We start from the raw sequence: 14,101 nt of genomic DNA, 5'->3' as shown, positions 1-14,101 counted from the left end.
TAATTAATTACATAACAGAATGTATTTTTATTGATGCAGCCCCCCGAAAAAATAATAATTGAACAACCTTTCCATGACCCTATATGAGTTTATAGAAAAAAGTACTCCACTTAACATCACATGACACGACATCATCAAAAAGCCCTCTTGAAGCACATGGTCACAGTACTGTAATATACATCGCCTACCATAAGTGGCCATCTAGTCCTGTTAAGTGCTATCAATCTGCGCAAAAGCCTGACACATAAAAAGTCCATAATGACATGTAGACTGGCCTCAGATTTCCCTTCTGCATTATGTATGAGACACACATATCAACCAAAGACAGAGAAAAGAGCAACTGAAGCAGATGCTGGGGTTTTGGCATACAGTATGACTGGACAAGCCATAATACACTTTGTCATTTATTTTGACAAACAATAAAATTATGTACAGTAAGCTACATTAACATTCACAACATTTAATGGTAAACGTGGTGACAAGTTTGACTTTGGACGGTTACAGAGACACAGGAATCTTTAAGAAGTCTATAGTAATTTCTCCAAATCCCAGCCCATACCAATTTTAAAAAATGGTAAAAGCAATTTTAGTGCTTTACTGACAATTGCTTTGGCTTTTGTGCCATGAAAATGCCATCAACATTCTCTAGAGAGAAAAGACATTATAAAAGTGGTGGGGGGATATGGGGGGGGGGGCATTGCATAGGGTGGCGAGATGAAGAAACAGCCAAAGATGGATGAAAGAAAGCATAAAAGCAGCAATGATTTTCTTTTATTTTCACTGTAAGTATTGCTGGTCACAGTTGGCAGCGTCTCAGACAGGTCAAGTGGCCATTATTTTTGGCTAGGTGGTTGTCATGACGATGCCGGGGGGAGACAATGACTCGCCTTTTAAGCTCTCTCTTTTAATGTCCTTTAAAATGTACTAATTTACCGTGACTGATTTACAAAAAACCTAAATACGATTTATAATCACCAACATTCCAACATTAATTTTAAATCTAACCTCTCTCAATGCACACATTGTTCTGCAGGGCTTCTCTGGAGAACTTCTCCCTCCGGCTGTCGTGTGCCTGCGATATCGATCAAGCCCTTTACTGCCTCTCAAATTCTGTTCAATCAATTTAGACAAAACTGCTCATCTCATGGTTTTACTAGCGCCTGGGATGTGCGCGTCAAGTCCATCAATAAGTAATGAGATCTTTCTCTTTTAAAGAGGTTCCTTCAGTAAAACACCATCTAATTTTGATGCACCAGCAATCTGAACCTTTAAACGGTAATGTTGTGAGACCATCAGCACCGGATCGGCACCACTTTAGAATCTCGCTGAATGAACAGTAGCTTTTAAGGATGTCACACCATCAGCAGAGGTTTAAAAACATCTGTTTTTATCAGTACATATTAAAAGTCTTAGCGAATGGGACGTAAGGATATAATTGAGGGTTTCTTAAACCCCCACCTGATTATGTCTTAGTAATTACAAGCTTTTGCAGACATGTACGGTTTATAACATTGTTGACCGCATGCTATGAATCTTCCTTAAGAATGAATATTTCTTCCTTTATGTCACATTGTGTTTGCCGAATTGTCTGTCAATATCAAAACAGTAGTACGACCGTTTGCACAATCCTTCTAATAATGAATTGCCCACTGAAATTACCCTGACCATTTACGTTATTAATTCCCCCCCCGACCATTTTAGTTATTAATTTATCCAAGATAAGGACCTTTAAAACCTTAAAAGGGATTGTGAAGAGCGCAAACAGCAATTTCTCAGATTAAATATGTTAAAACCAAGCGTAACTACAACATTATTATTCTGTATGTGTAAAACTCACCCCCTGCTGATCCAGTTTCAGCAACTGTTCTGGGACTTTGGGTGAGCTGGTGGCCAGTCTGAGGCATTGAATGTTCAGCTCAGGAACAACATACTCCAGCACCTCTTTCAGAGGGAGACTGCGGGACATCCCGTGCTTCGCCGTGGAGGGGACGGCGTCCTCCAGGATCGACCCTCTTAAGGTGGTGAGCTGAGGAGGGTGAGGAAGGTTAGTGGAGACTGACAGATGGACGGTGTGAAGGGAAAAAAACTTGTAAGAAAGTGGTAGTGTGTGTATATAGTTCGCTGAACTTCAATGTAACCACTTAACAAATTTAAAAAACATCAGGGTCCAAAATGTATACTGTCATTGTGCTAAAAAATCAAAGGAACGGTTCGGTTTTATTAAGATACCAATATGCAAAAAAGGAAATGTCAGTAAATAATCCCACATTTTTTTAAGCAAAATACAGTTTATGGAATACTAAGAACTATTTATGAAAGGCAAATGTTCTCAATTCACCTACCACTGGCAAAAAGTTAATTCTGTACCCTTCACAGCATGGCCAAATCCTTTCATTGAACATATGGATAAATCATTCCAGAAGTCTCAAAAATGCCAAGGCGCTTTTTCCAAAACCAGCTTCACATCATGCCAACCTTCAGGATGAATAATTGAGCTCAACTAACTGCAGCGGATGCTGAAGTAACGCTTTGGCTTTTAGCAAGAGAGCCATTGTACGCCCAACCGCGACTTCAGCAAACCATACTGCCAAGGTCAGGAAAATCCCTGGCAAACTGCATCTGAAAGATCTCTTGCCATTTTGAAAGCCATACCGGTCAGCACTGCTGTAATGCCGTCAATGGTAAGACCCACGTAGTACAGTAACTAAATTTACGTCACCACACATGGAAAACTCAAGAGCACCATGGACGTTATGCATCTTTAGTTGGTTTTCGAAACAATCAATGCCATTATTAAGTCAGATCTATTTGGTATTCAGAGGAGATCGTGGAAATGCTTCGGGAAATGCACTTAAGGGGAGGTGGAAATCAATTATAAATTAATGAGAAGTCATTCCATTTTCTGATAAAAGCATGCGAAAAGTTACTCTCGGTTTATTTAACATTTTATTGCATTTATGAAAAAACAAATTGAGATTTAACGCACTCATTTAAAAAGGAGACAGAATATGCGAATGGATATATATTCTGAATAAAAACTGGTTTGGTAAGAGGAGCAGGCCTTGAACGGACAGATATACAATCTCCATATTTGCATTTGTGATTTCACAGCTATAATGTGTTTTCATGCATGTCTTAACCTACAGAAATCTATTAACTGGTGCGTTTTAACAGATGCCATCCTACCTCGCTGGTCCTGAAAATGACTCTATAATCATACTGTGGTCCATCCTTCCCATCCTCCAGTCTCTCTCTCCGGATGCTTACTGCCACCGGGCCCAAGTTCTCATCAAGACCAAAGTAGTTCTGGTGCTCTAAAAGAAAAAATATATATAGTGAGAAGAGATTAAAACCTTACTTAAATCTCTTTTAAAATGAAATAAAATGCATTTTTGTCAGGAGTCCAATCAAGTTACACATTTTGTGTCCTACCTTTACTGAAGAAGAACTTGTGGTAGTAATATGCGCCCATGTCAATGTGTTCAATGATGTAGCGTTTCAAGCAATCTCGTGGAACAGCGTAGTTCTCACGAGATGCGTAATTCTCTCTGTGCAATTCCAAAACAGAAACCCCCGCATTCGTGCAGTGAGAACTCAAAGTAGATTCAATGGAATAAGTTTCACCTGCGTTGCAGGAAACATCATTCGATTTAGCAGTGCCCAATTTCCTCTCTCCCTCACTGCCAATCTCGTTACGAAAATACGGGCAGCTGAGAACCAAGCCATTGCCCTTCCCATCTCCTTCATCAGGATCACTGCCAGTTTTTTGTCCAAGTTCCTCACAAGTGTCCAAAGGGGACTCGCAAAGAGGCAAAGGGTCAGAACTGTCCACCGACCCGCCGGCCTGGTGCTGGGATGCCGCGGAAGCTCCCGTGGTTATATTCTTCCGGCGTGCGAGGTTGGCGCGGTTAGTAACAGCCTCGCTGATGTTGAAAAGCACGCTCTGCACGTCGTAATGGGCAAAACATCTTTGGAAACTCAACTGACGTCCATGTCTGCTACAATCGTCGTGTTCTCCTAACTGCCGCTGCTCACTCTTCATGGTCTTCAGCCTGCGGAAGATAGAAGTCTCGCTCTTCTCTGTCTTTTGCCGCTGAAGGAAAGACTTCTCCCTTTCCCGACTATAAAAGAGAGAACTGTCCACATAGTCGGAGTAGTTTGGAATGCAGACAATGTCCCCCCTCGCGATCTGTGCTGCGGTCTGGAGACTGGGGGAAATGGCGGTCTCGAACCGGCGGAAGTCTGGAAAGCTTTGTGGCGGTGGTGCGCTTGGTTGCTCAGAGTGTTCTTTCAGATTGATAAATAACCCTTCATTGGGCAAACCCTGGTGATTGATGGAGGATGTGCTGCCGTACTCGCGGTGTAGAGAGGCACCTGTGTTGGGGTTGATCGCCATCTGATCCATATCCTCCGCCCCTACATCGCTAATAGTGACATCACTGTTGCTCCTTTTCTGAAGAGGATGGTGCACTTTACCAGAGGATTGGCTCATAACATCTCCAAGCCCATATTTTGCTTCTAAAAAGCTGCTGTTTGGAGGAGAACCTGGGCTTGGTTTGACAACATCCTCTGCCGGCTGGCTTGGCATTCCATTCTGAAAGGTTGTCATGAGGCTATCGTATCTGGGTGGTGGATTGTGGTTGCCATCTTTCTTCTGCGGCCAGTCGGACACTCTTGCCCGGATGCCCATCTTGGGCACTGCTGGTGTTCCTTGTGTGTTTGTGCTGGGAGGTCCCATATTCCCATTTAAAGCTTGAAGCTTTTTGGCAAATAAATCATCAGTCTGCATCTCTAAGCTTCTACGGCCTCGTCAGCGATATCTCTAAAGTTAAGGACGTTCATATCTAACGATAATTCATCCTGACCAGAAATTCCAACTCCAGCATTTTACACAACAGCTAAGGGGCTTGACGGTGCAGGAAGAAGGATGTGAATAATGACTGACCCGCGTCAGGGTGTTAAGACCTATGGGTCTGTAATCCATAGGAGGAGAATAGATCTCTTTATCTCAGCTTCACTGTCAAGGACAACTGCTCACTCCACGGGAGGGCAAGCAGGGGATACGGTCATTTAACAAGCATGTAGGCTTAACAAAGCCAGGTGGGATCCCTCTGATGCTCTGGAAAGAAACGAGAAAGAGAGAGAGATCATTAGAGAATCCATTTGGGAAGGAGAGATAGCAATGTGACCTTGAAAGAATGCAAAGCACTCAAGATCCTCAACTGAACAAAGCATCAGCAAAAAGGCCAATTAATTTAATAAGGCTTCTGAACGTCTGTCCAGAGAGGACATTTCTATTTCCACGCGAACGTGTGTCATTTTGAGATTATCTATAAAACTTTTCTGACCTTCGTGCACAATCTAATTGGAGATAAATAACTCAATGAAAAATGCATTAGTGATCTCATATTTAGGCAATACTGAATACGGATTCAGATCACTTCATATTTAATCTAGTCATTTCAAGAAATGACAATTTATAAAGAAAATATCTTGTTTTGTTTCATTAGGGCATAATTCGCACATATTTTTACTTTCACACAAATTGCAGATAAGATGCTGGCTAGTATATCGCCGCTGTCCTTCTAAAAAATTTCGTGAATTTTTGTTTGTTTGTCACTGGGTTTTGCAAATATCTAACCCCTAAAAGGTATTAAAACTAAAGTGCTTTTCAACTTTGACAACACAGTATTTAATCATTTAAGAAAGTACAGTGTTTTTTCCATTTCCTGAAAAAAAGGTCTGAGGTTTTGGAAGGACAGCGACAATATTTAATTTGTTATCAAGCTAATCACTTCTATTTCATTTTTGTTCCATGTTCTCCCCTGATGTACAAAAAATAAAACTCTTTACAACCACTTGACTAAATTCAATGAACCTACCTACTGACCCTTCCATTCACTAAAACAGCTTTCCAATACATAAAACCGTCATCCGAAAATAAGATACTAGAGAGCGAGAGTGTAAAATTACAGTACTGTCAGCCTCTGCCACGGTACATTCAGCTGTGAACCTTGCCAACCTAAAAATAATCTTTTGAAAGGCAAGCTGATTAAACCGCCGTTTATTAATAATGTGTTTTGGAGGCGGTGTCTGTCTGTAAAATAGACGTTGACCCCAATACCTCACCAACCTTAACCCTCCCTTTAAAACAAACATCCTTCATCTGTCAAGTTCACCAGCTGTGCGCCGCATAAAAATGTGGATCTTTATCAGTTTACAGAGTCTGGAAATTCACTGGACCTACAGTACAGCTGTAATATAAGCACAAGACATAGAAACCAATACGAAAAAAACACTTTTATAATCATTGTGCACAATTCCAAAAACTTGGACAAATCTCATGTAATCCTTTATTAAATTGTAAAACTGGCTTTGCCTTTGAATCAACTTTCCACTTCGACCTATAGGTTGATGGTCATTTTTCAGACACAAATTTACAAACATCGTCGATCGCTGTGAAATGAATTTCTGAGGACAGAGAGCATCTCGGTTAAATATTCATCAAAAGTGTGACATTTGGACATAGCGACACAACCTTATTCTCAGAAGTACTATGGCCTTTCAAAATATAGGTGTAATAAAAAATGTAACCCTAAAAGTTGCATGATACACAGCCTTCCTGTAGCACCGAACATCTCTACATGAGATGAACAGAGTGATTGTGAACCTAAACTTAGAATCGGCTCTCAAAATATGGATGAATAGTGTGTGTGTGCATAAATGACAAGCTGATTCATTATTAAAGAACGCTGTTAAATAGTAAATGAAGGAGGAGAAACAACAGGTAAGACGGCTCTCTTTCACGAAACACAAGGGCATGGCTCTATATCACGGCAAATGAACCTCACTACTACACACAAAATGTTTCAGACACATCTGGGTCACACTTCACCCAAAAATCAAATGCATTCTGCATTAAAAAATGAAAGCTATTTTTAGGAACATTTAGATTTTTGAAATTTGCACAATTTTCATGACATTTAAGCACATGACATCTGCACCCCATTTCTCATGAACATGGAAATTACATATTGTAAAATTACAGTTTTAAGTATGTAGGTCTGTTAGTTTTTTCATAATCGTTCACATACTACCAAATAACATATACTGTATGAATTATTTACATCCTGCACATCTGTTTTTAAAGATTCATAGACCTCAGATGAAAGTCTGTTACTCTCCTCCAAAACAAACAACATCAGTGCGATCCCTATGATAAAACAAATATTTGTGCTAGAACCTGATTGCTTAAAAAATGATAAAAATACGAAATGTAAATATGAATGTGCACACTGTCTTCAGAGAGGACTACACACACACTGATCACAACAAATCAGCCGTATCCAAACCTTCAAAAAAGAAAGAAAGCAAATAAGAACCCACGGTTTCCAGTCGCTGCGGGAAGCACATCTAGAACTAGAAAGGGCTTGAGAGGACAACAAATTGCACATCTAAAAGCCTCCCTCCCACAATCCCCCGCTGGGCTTCAGAGCCAGGCAAATGGCCAATCCCGTCGCCTTTGTCACCCCCTGTCCAGCTGCAGTTCCTGTACAGGTCATTGATTACCATTATGATGAGCCAGTCCTTTGCTTTTCAGATGCCCGCTCACATGCGCCGTGCCGTCCGAAAAACAAAACCCATCATGGCTATCATCGCCCATCGCAAAGACACACTGACCCAATCTATTTAGACAGCTGGATCTATAAACGGGACTGTGACCACCCCGGACTGTCTATCATTTTCAAAAGCTACACAAGTTCAAAGGAGTCCCAGTCTGCCTGATGTCTGATACGGTAGAAGTAGATATGACAGAATATCTGAACTGAAGATTTTCGTTTCTTTTTCAGAAAGTTCCACCTCCCGACAGGCATGTCACATATTGAGCTTTTGATTCGTGACATGCTTTTGAAAGTACTCATTATTTAAATCACAATAAGAAGCTTAAACGGCAACTCATTTTTGATGTTTGGGAAATAAATCCACAACATTTTGATTGTCTGCTCTGGAGACGAATGATGTTAGTAGATTGTTAGCCCCTTACCAGATGATTGACAGCGAGTCTTGTAAAAGGCATTTTAGCGCAAGGACTGCAATGTGGTGCGAAACAGATCAAAACAATGCTGGAAAGCAGGTCAACACACTCACAGTGGAAGAGCAATGTACTCGGCCTGCCAACACACATATAGTGGAGTCCAAAATCTGGGAGTGAAAACCTAATTTAAACCAGACAAAAAGTGACAGTTTTGGAACATTTTAGAAATAAGAAAAATCTAAATATGATAAACTTTTGTTTACACTCATGTCATTCATATGTATGACTCTGTCTTCTGTGAAACACAAAAGAAGATATTTTCAGAAACATCTCAATACAATGAAACGAGTTTTGTCAATTCAATGGAAGTCACTGGGGACCAATATGGTTTGGTATTCAAAGTTCTTCAAAATATCTTCTGTTGTGTTCTGCAGAAGTAAGAAATTCATACAGGTTAGGAATAACCCAAGGGTGAGTAAATTATTAAAGATATTTCATTTTGGGGTGAACTATCCTATTAATGCAACTAAAATACTTTATGACGTACATTAAGTATTAAACTAAAGAAACGCAAAGATTTTTGCTCCCCCAGAGCAAAATATTGCAAACAAATACATTTCTGCCCATATTGGCAATGCTTAACTGTGAACTCCAAAGTCCAAATCAATGTTACAAGGTTACACCTAATGATTATTCCTTCCTGTCCAATTACAACCTTTGGCTCCTGGGTTTGACTGCAAAACAAAGGGATGACTTTGACAGGATTAAGTAAAACCCTTCGGGAGATTCAGTAAGGCAACTGGGTGAGTAGGCACAAGTCCAAACCTAGCAGAACTTGAACGTTTTGACATCAGCGCCAGTGAACACCCTAAATGGGCAACACCCCGTAAGATGCCACCAAAGTCTCCCAGGCTTGTTCTGCTCCAGCGCGGAGCTCACCTACATTCCTCCTTCCTGGGACGCTGCTGGTAGATCTTGTGTTCTCATTTGCCTTTCCTTGTTAGGAGTCTCTTTGGCGCTGACGCATTCCAGTGCTGGAGGCACATAACAAGAACTAGCAGCCAGGGAGCTCCAATGCCTCACATGCCAGGAACACTTCTGGATTTATTCCAAGCGTGCAGGAAACCAGCAAGACTGTTTCACACGGATGTTAAGCGCCTGAAAATCTGACAAGACATACCAGACAGACAGGCATAAGAAAACATTTGATTTCTACTTTGATTTTTTGTTACGGCTAAGAATATTAAGCAGTTGTTTTGATATATTAGGACATACATAAATTTAGAAGCATCGACCAAATGCATAGATGCAATGTGGTAAATGTCAGTCTAAACACTTAGAAATACTTCAAAAAATAAAAATCATTTACTCATCATCATGACACTCTTACTTCTGTAAAACACAAAAGAAGATATTTCGAAAACCTTTGTGTAAAGCAAACAACATTGGCCCCCATTGACTTCCATTGAATGGAGACAAAAGAAGACTCATATACCTGTATTTTTTTCACAGTTTTGAACAACATGAGGGTGACTAAATGATGACAGAAATGTTATTTTTGGGTGAACTACAACTTACATTTTTACTTAAACTTTACATCTTAAAAATGTGGCACACATTCCAAGATCTTGAGCGACTTTGTGAAACTACACCAGCGAGAACATAAGGGTGGGAAAGAAAGGAAGAGGAACAGACCCAATGAGTGATTGAGGAAAAACAATCAACAAACAAAACAGAGGCCTGAAATCTACACAGGCATTATGGGCACAAGTTGAAAGACTGACCCCAGGGGACCCCGGGGCTCTCTGAGGGAAATACAGTTAAACTGACCTTTACCATTTGGGTTAATGTAACTTCCAGGTGTTTACCAAACAAACAGCAGTGAGCAAACGGAGAACCCGTGAGAAAAATCTGTGGTTTAGGAACACGTCAAAACACAATAACTCACATTTCCTTCATTTACATTAGGAAACTGCCCAGATGTGACTTCCTAAGTATTTTAAAGCGAAATGACCTCGAGTTGGCGGGTTGAACGCAGGAATGTATTCTTCTGTGCCAGAACATGTCAAGCTTTCGTCATTTTCATAGCTAGGACTTCAACGAAAAGAAAACTGCATCATTTCACACTACAAAAAAAATCTGCTATAAGTCAAAGTGTGATCAGTGTGTGTGTGTGTGCGTGTGTGTGCGTGCGTGTGTGTGTGTGTTTGTGAAAACGCTTTCCGCTTGCTTTCATGAGTTTAGACTCGCTTTTGGCTTTTGCCTAACCTGGATAACCGATATCAGCTGCTAAAATGAGACACCCAGGGACGAACAGACAGACAGTCAGCATCTGCTGCGCTGGCTTTCCAACACGCCTGTCTGCCAATGGAGTTCATGGCCTCCAGCCCAATGAGAGATAAAGTCCTGTTTATGACACATACTGTGAACATGATATTTCATGTATGTGATAACAATTGGAATCTCCATTGTTTGGAAAGCTATTCCCTCATCCCCTTCTGGGGGTGCAGGAATGTAAGAGACAGGCGTGGATTATTATCATTGCGTTATTTTTGCAAAACAGCCAACATAAGGGCCGCCCACCTTCTCCAAAGCCCATTCCCCTCACACCATTCAATCCTGAAACAAGCTTTGCATTCTTAGCATTGCTGCTAGCAGGAATTAGCATAAACTTGCAGTAACTCTATAGTTCGAGTCAACTGTCAAGGCAACATCTAAGGAGAACCTTGCTGGTATGCTTCTATCCTAAAACACACACACTTTTACAAGCACCCCAACTATTTTGGCTAATGAGCTGTTTTAAGGGTAAGTTATCCCAATTTCAACCCATTTAATGTCTTCCATATGACGCATCAACCACAAATGGCACCAATCTTGCGTAATGGAAGCTTATACGGGGGCACCTTAAACACGGCTGTGAGGTAAATTAACCCCCAACCTTTCGCTCCCTTAACACCAAAAGTCTTGGCCCCGACCCAAATAGACCTCACTTGAACAATGCTCATGAGCTAGCAGCTAAGCAAGTGGAGTCGAGAGTTTATGTAAGCCTTTTGTTCGGACACAAATCCTCCTTTTCACGCACATCAATGAGGCTTTAAGAACGAAATAAAGGGCGAGTTGGTATAGTGCCTCGTTTAATTAAAATTTGAATAATAAAGAAAAAGCTTGTTCGTTTCAGCATACAGCTGCAGGGTGAATGGCAACACACTGAAAGTTTGACAATCGCTTCTCTTGACATGAGTTGCAATTTCTGCAGTTCAGGTTTGTGCAGCTGACGACACTAAAAACATATTCGTAGGTGCAAATAAACACGCGGAGACTCGTCGTTTCGCACATACGTGGAGCGCACGGCATGTTTAGACAGAAATCGATGGCATAACTCTAAATGCATCTCAGCTTCTTTAAGGTCAGTGGAAGCAAACAGATCGAGGTTCTTTCACAAACCTGACTAGATCTAGACCCTCACACTGCCTCCTTATTCAGTTTCTTTCTTCTGTGCCTTTGAACAGCAGTAGCTTTGTGGAATGTGGCCTTCGGCATTGTCCCCCGAGCCAAACTAATTTCTTCTCTCGCTCAGGCGGCAACCTTCATTCACCGGGAGATTCTGGCTACACGCTGGACTTGAAAGAAAGACTGAAAGGCCCTGTGAGAAAACCGGAGCAGCAGGTAGCTTTGGGTGTTCGAGAATTCTGCCCATCTGAATTGAGGCTGGTCATTCCAGACAGCATGTGGTCCACACCGCAGAGCTCCAGTCGAGAGCGGGAGAGCTTTTTGAGTTTAACAAGCACCATCTGGCATTCCGAGCTCCTCACAGCAGCCCAACAGACACACACCCCGACACCCTGCTGCACTATCCACTCAAATACCTTCACCACACACACACATACACAACACATTTGGATAAAATGACCTGAACTCCCCAGACATGACCGTTTCCTATCACACCCCGATTTTAACAAAATGCCTTTAATTCAGGACACAAATTTGACATTAAACATTACATGGCAACCCAACGGTTTTTACATTTAAAACCAAAAACTTATGCTTAACTAAAATGTATCTCATCCAAGTCAAAATGTCTAAATTTTTTCTATTTTTACTGTACGCTCGAGAACCTCTGGCCTAGAACAGTCTAAAAACAAACACACATCAATAAATCGAACAGCAAAAAGACATGTGAAAAATACCTCTAGGACAACTATCCCAGTTTAAGACAATTACAAAGCAACCCGGTATTAAAGAGCTCTCCATCTAACCTCAAAACCCCGCCGAGTGCAATCTAGCCCCTTACAAATGTCAAAACAAAAACAAGCGCCACTCACCAAACAAACACACACTCTTGCATCCTTCATGGATACCGATGCCAGGACCGTTCAGTTTGGCCGGTGGGTTTGGAACGGTCGCTTTCCACCACATCCTCACCACCGATGAACAGCTGTAAATACATCAGTCTTTGCGAAGTCCTCAAGGCCTTGCTGTAACAAACCGGTGTTAAGAACCTTGCCAAATGTGCACTCACAACACCTGGAAACCACACCCAAAAATGTACCTGCGTTGTCTCTCGCAAATACGAAAACTGACGTTTGCTTAAACTGAGGTGATCAATAAATTCCCAATGCGGGCCGCTTGCCTCGGTGATACGGACAACAAACGTTGGTTACTCATTAAAAGTAATCTGTGTGGTGACAGAATAGTTAAGATAAAGAGAAATCCAGCGGTGCAGAAAAAAACTCGATATAGAGCCGGTGAACAATTAAAAGAAAGAAACCTCATTTCCTCAACCCCCAACATCTCTCCAGACCCCTTCAACCCCCTGAACAAAAGCCCCTAACAACTGGTGCCACTGGTGCATATTAGCATTTCTATGGAAAGAGGCAGTACCATGAAACTCCAGACAACAGATGAAGCCGTCCCTCACCCCCTTTTTCTTGAACCCCACCCACCCCCAAACCAATTCAGTCCACCTGCATTGATACAGAGACCCTCCAAGAAGCACAGAGAGCCCAGCTGAAGCATTTCTACGTGCTTCTCTTTTCATTCAGCTCCAGGTTGTAGTTGTGGGGGTTATGGCGGGGCCGAGAAAGGAAAGTTTTGAGAGTGACGGATAAAAAGGACAAAGGTGGAATAATCCTGTGTAGGAGCCATATGCTGTGGCGCTGTAAACTCAGATGTCCTGTGGAGGAGAGGGCGACTAGAGGACAACGGCAGTCGGATGAGCCCTGACAATCATGAAAGACGACAGAACACAGACACACACACAAATAAACAATCAGTCTAACATAGCAACACTGTCTCAACCAATAGTGTGGATTTAGGGGCAGGACCGTTTCCTTGGCTGACCAATGGGGAAGTGTGTGCATACTTTACGTTTATGCATTTGGCAGATGCTTTTATCCGAAACGACTTGTAAACGTGCATTTAAAGTATACATTTTTAATCGGAATGCATGTTCCCTCTTAATCAAACCGACAACGTTCGAGATACTAGCATGATTCAATGCCAATGGTCTTTAAAAAAATTGACCATAGAAACATGTAATAAATATAAATTGAGTATAACAATACACACTTACATCCAATGACCGTAATCACTGCTCTGGCAAACCAGTTTGCACTGTATTCCCGTTTACGAGAAATGTGCTATACAGAGTTTGATCGATTGACACACACACAAATTGCAGTGTCAGCTCCATAAACTCTCTGACTCACACATACACACGCTGAACGTCTCAAACTTCCTGTCAGTACGAGCTGTGCGTCATTAAAATTGCAGACGGTAAACAGACAGTAATGATGGGAAAGCATCTCTGGGGCATTTGGACTGAAACCCAGCCTTTGAGCACACGGCGCTGGATGATAATGCAGTTTGACGAACCACTATAAAAAAATTCCCATGATGCCTCGCTTCACTCTGCCTACAGCTGTGCCACGTGTCCATCGTCCAACCCATTCGGAGCCTTCAAGGTTAGCGAAACAAAGTGTAATGCAGTGGTACACTGACTAGGAGACAAGAGAACATTTTTTTAACGGTTGTCAAATGAGAAGATGCTGAGTATGCTAAAAAAAC

General features: G+C 41.6%; 1 protein-coding gene across 3 annotated transcripts in view; it reads right to left on the bottom strand.

Moving 5' to 3' along the window:
• sipa1l2 (signal-induced proliferation-associated 1 like 2) overlaps positions 1-14,101 on the bottom strand; it is a 62,228-nt gene that overhangs the window by 28,993 nt on the left and 19,134 nt on the right. For 2 of the 3 annotated variants that reach the window (XM_057361448.1, XM_057361450.1), the window contains exons 2-4: positions 3,433-5,119; positions 3,187-3,314; positions 1,838-2,026 (exon numbers count right to left, since the gene is read on the bottom strand). In XM_057361448.1, coding sequence (XP_057217431.1) covers positions 1,838-2,026; positions 3,187-3,314; positions 3,433-4,789 — 1,674 coding nt within the window. In that variant the 5' untranslated portion in view covers positions 4,790-5,119. Of the gene's footprint in view, positions 1-1,837; positions 2,027-3,186; positions 3,315-3,432; positions 5,120-12,357; positions 12,489-14,101 lie in introns of those variants that run through there. The other variant, XM_057361449.1, reaches the window with a different exon arrangement.

This window comes from Triplophysa rosa, linkage group LG20 (genome assembly GCF_024868665.1).
Source record: "Triplophysa rosa linkage group LG20, Trosa_1v2, whole genome shotgun sequence".
NCBI classification, from domain to species: Eukaryota; Metazoa; Chordata; class Actinopteri; order Cypriniformes; family Nemacheilidae; genus Triplophysa; species Triplophysa rosa.
This window is presented reverse-complemented; position numbering and strand designations above follow the sequence as displayed.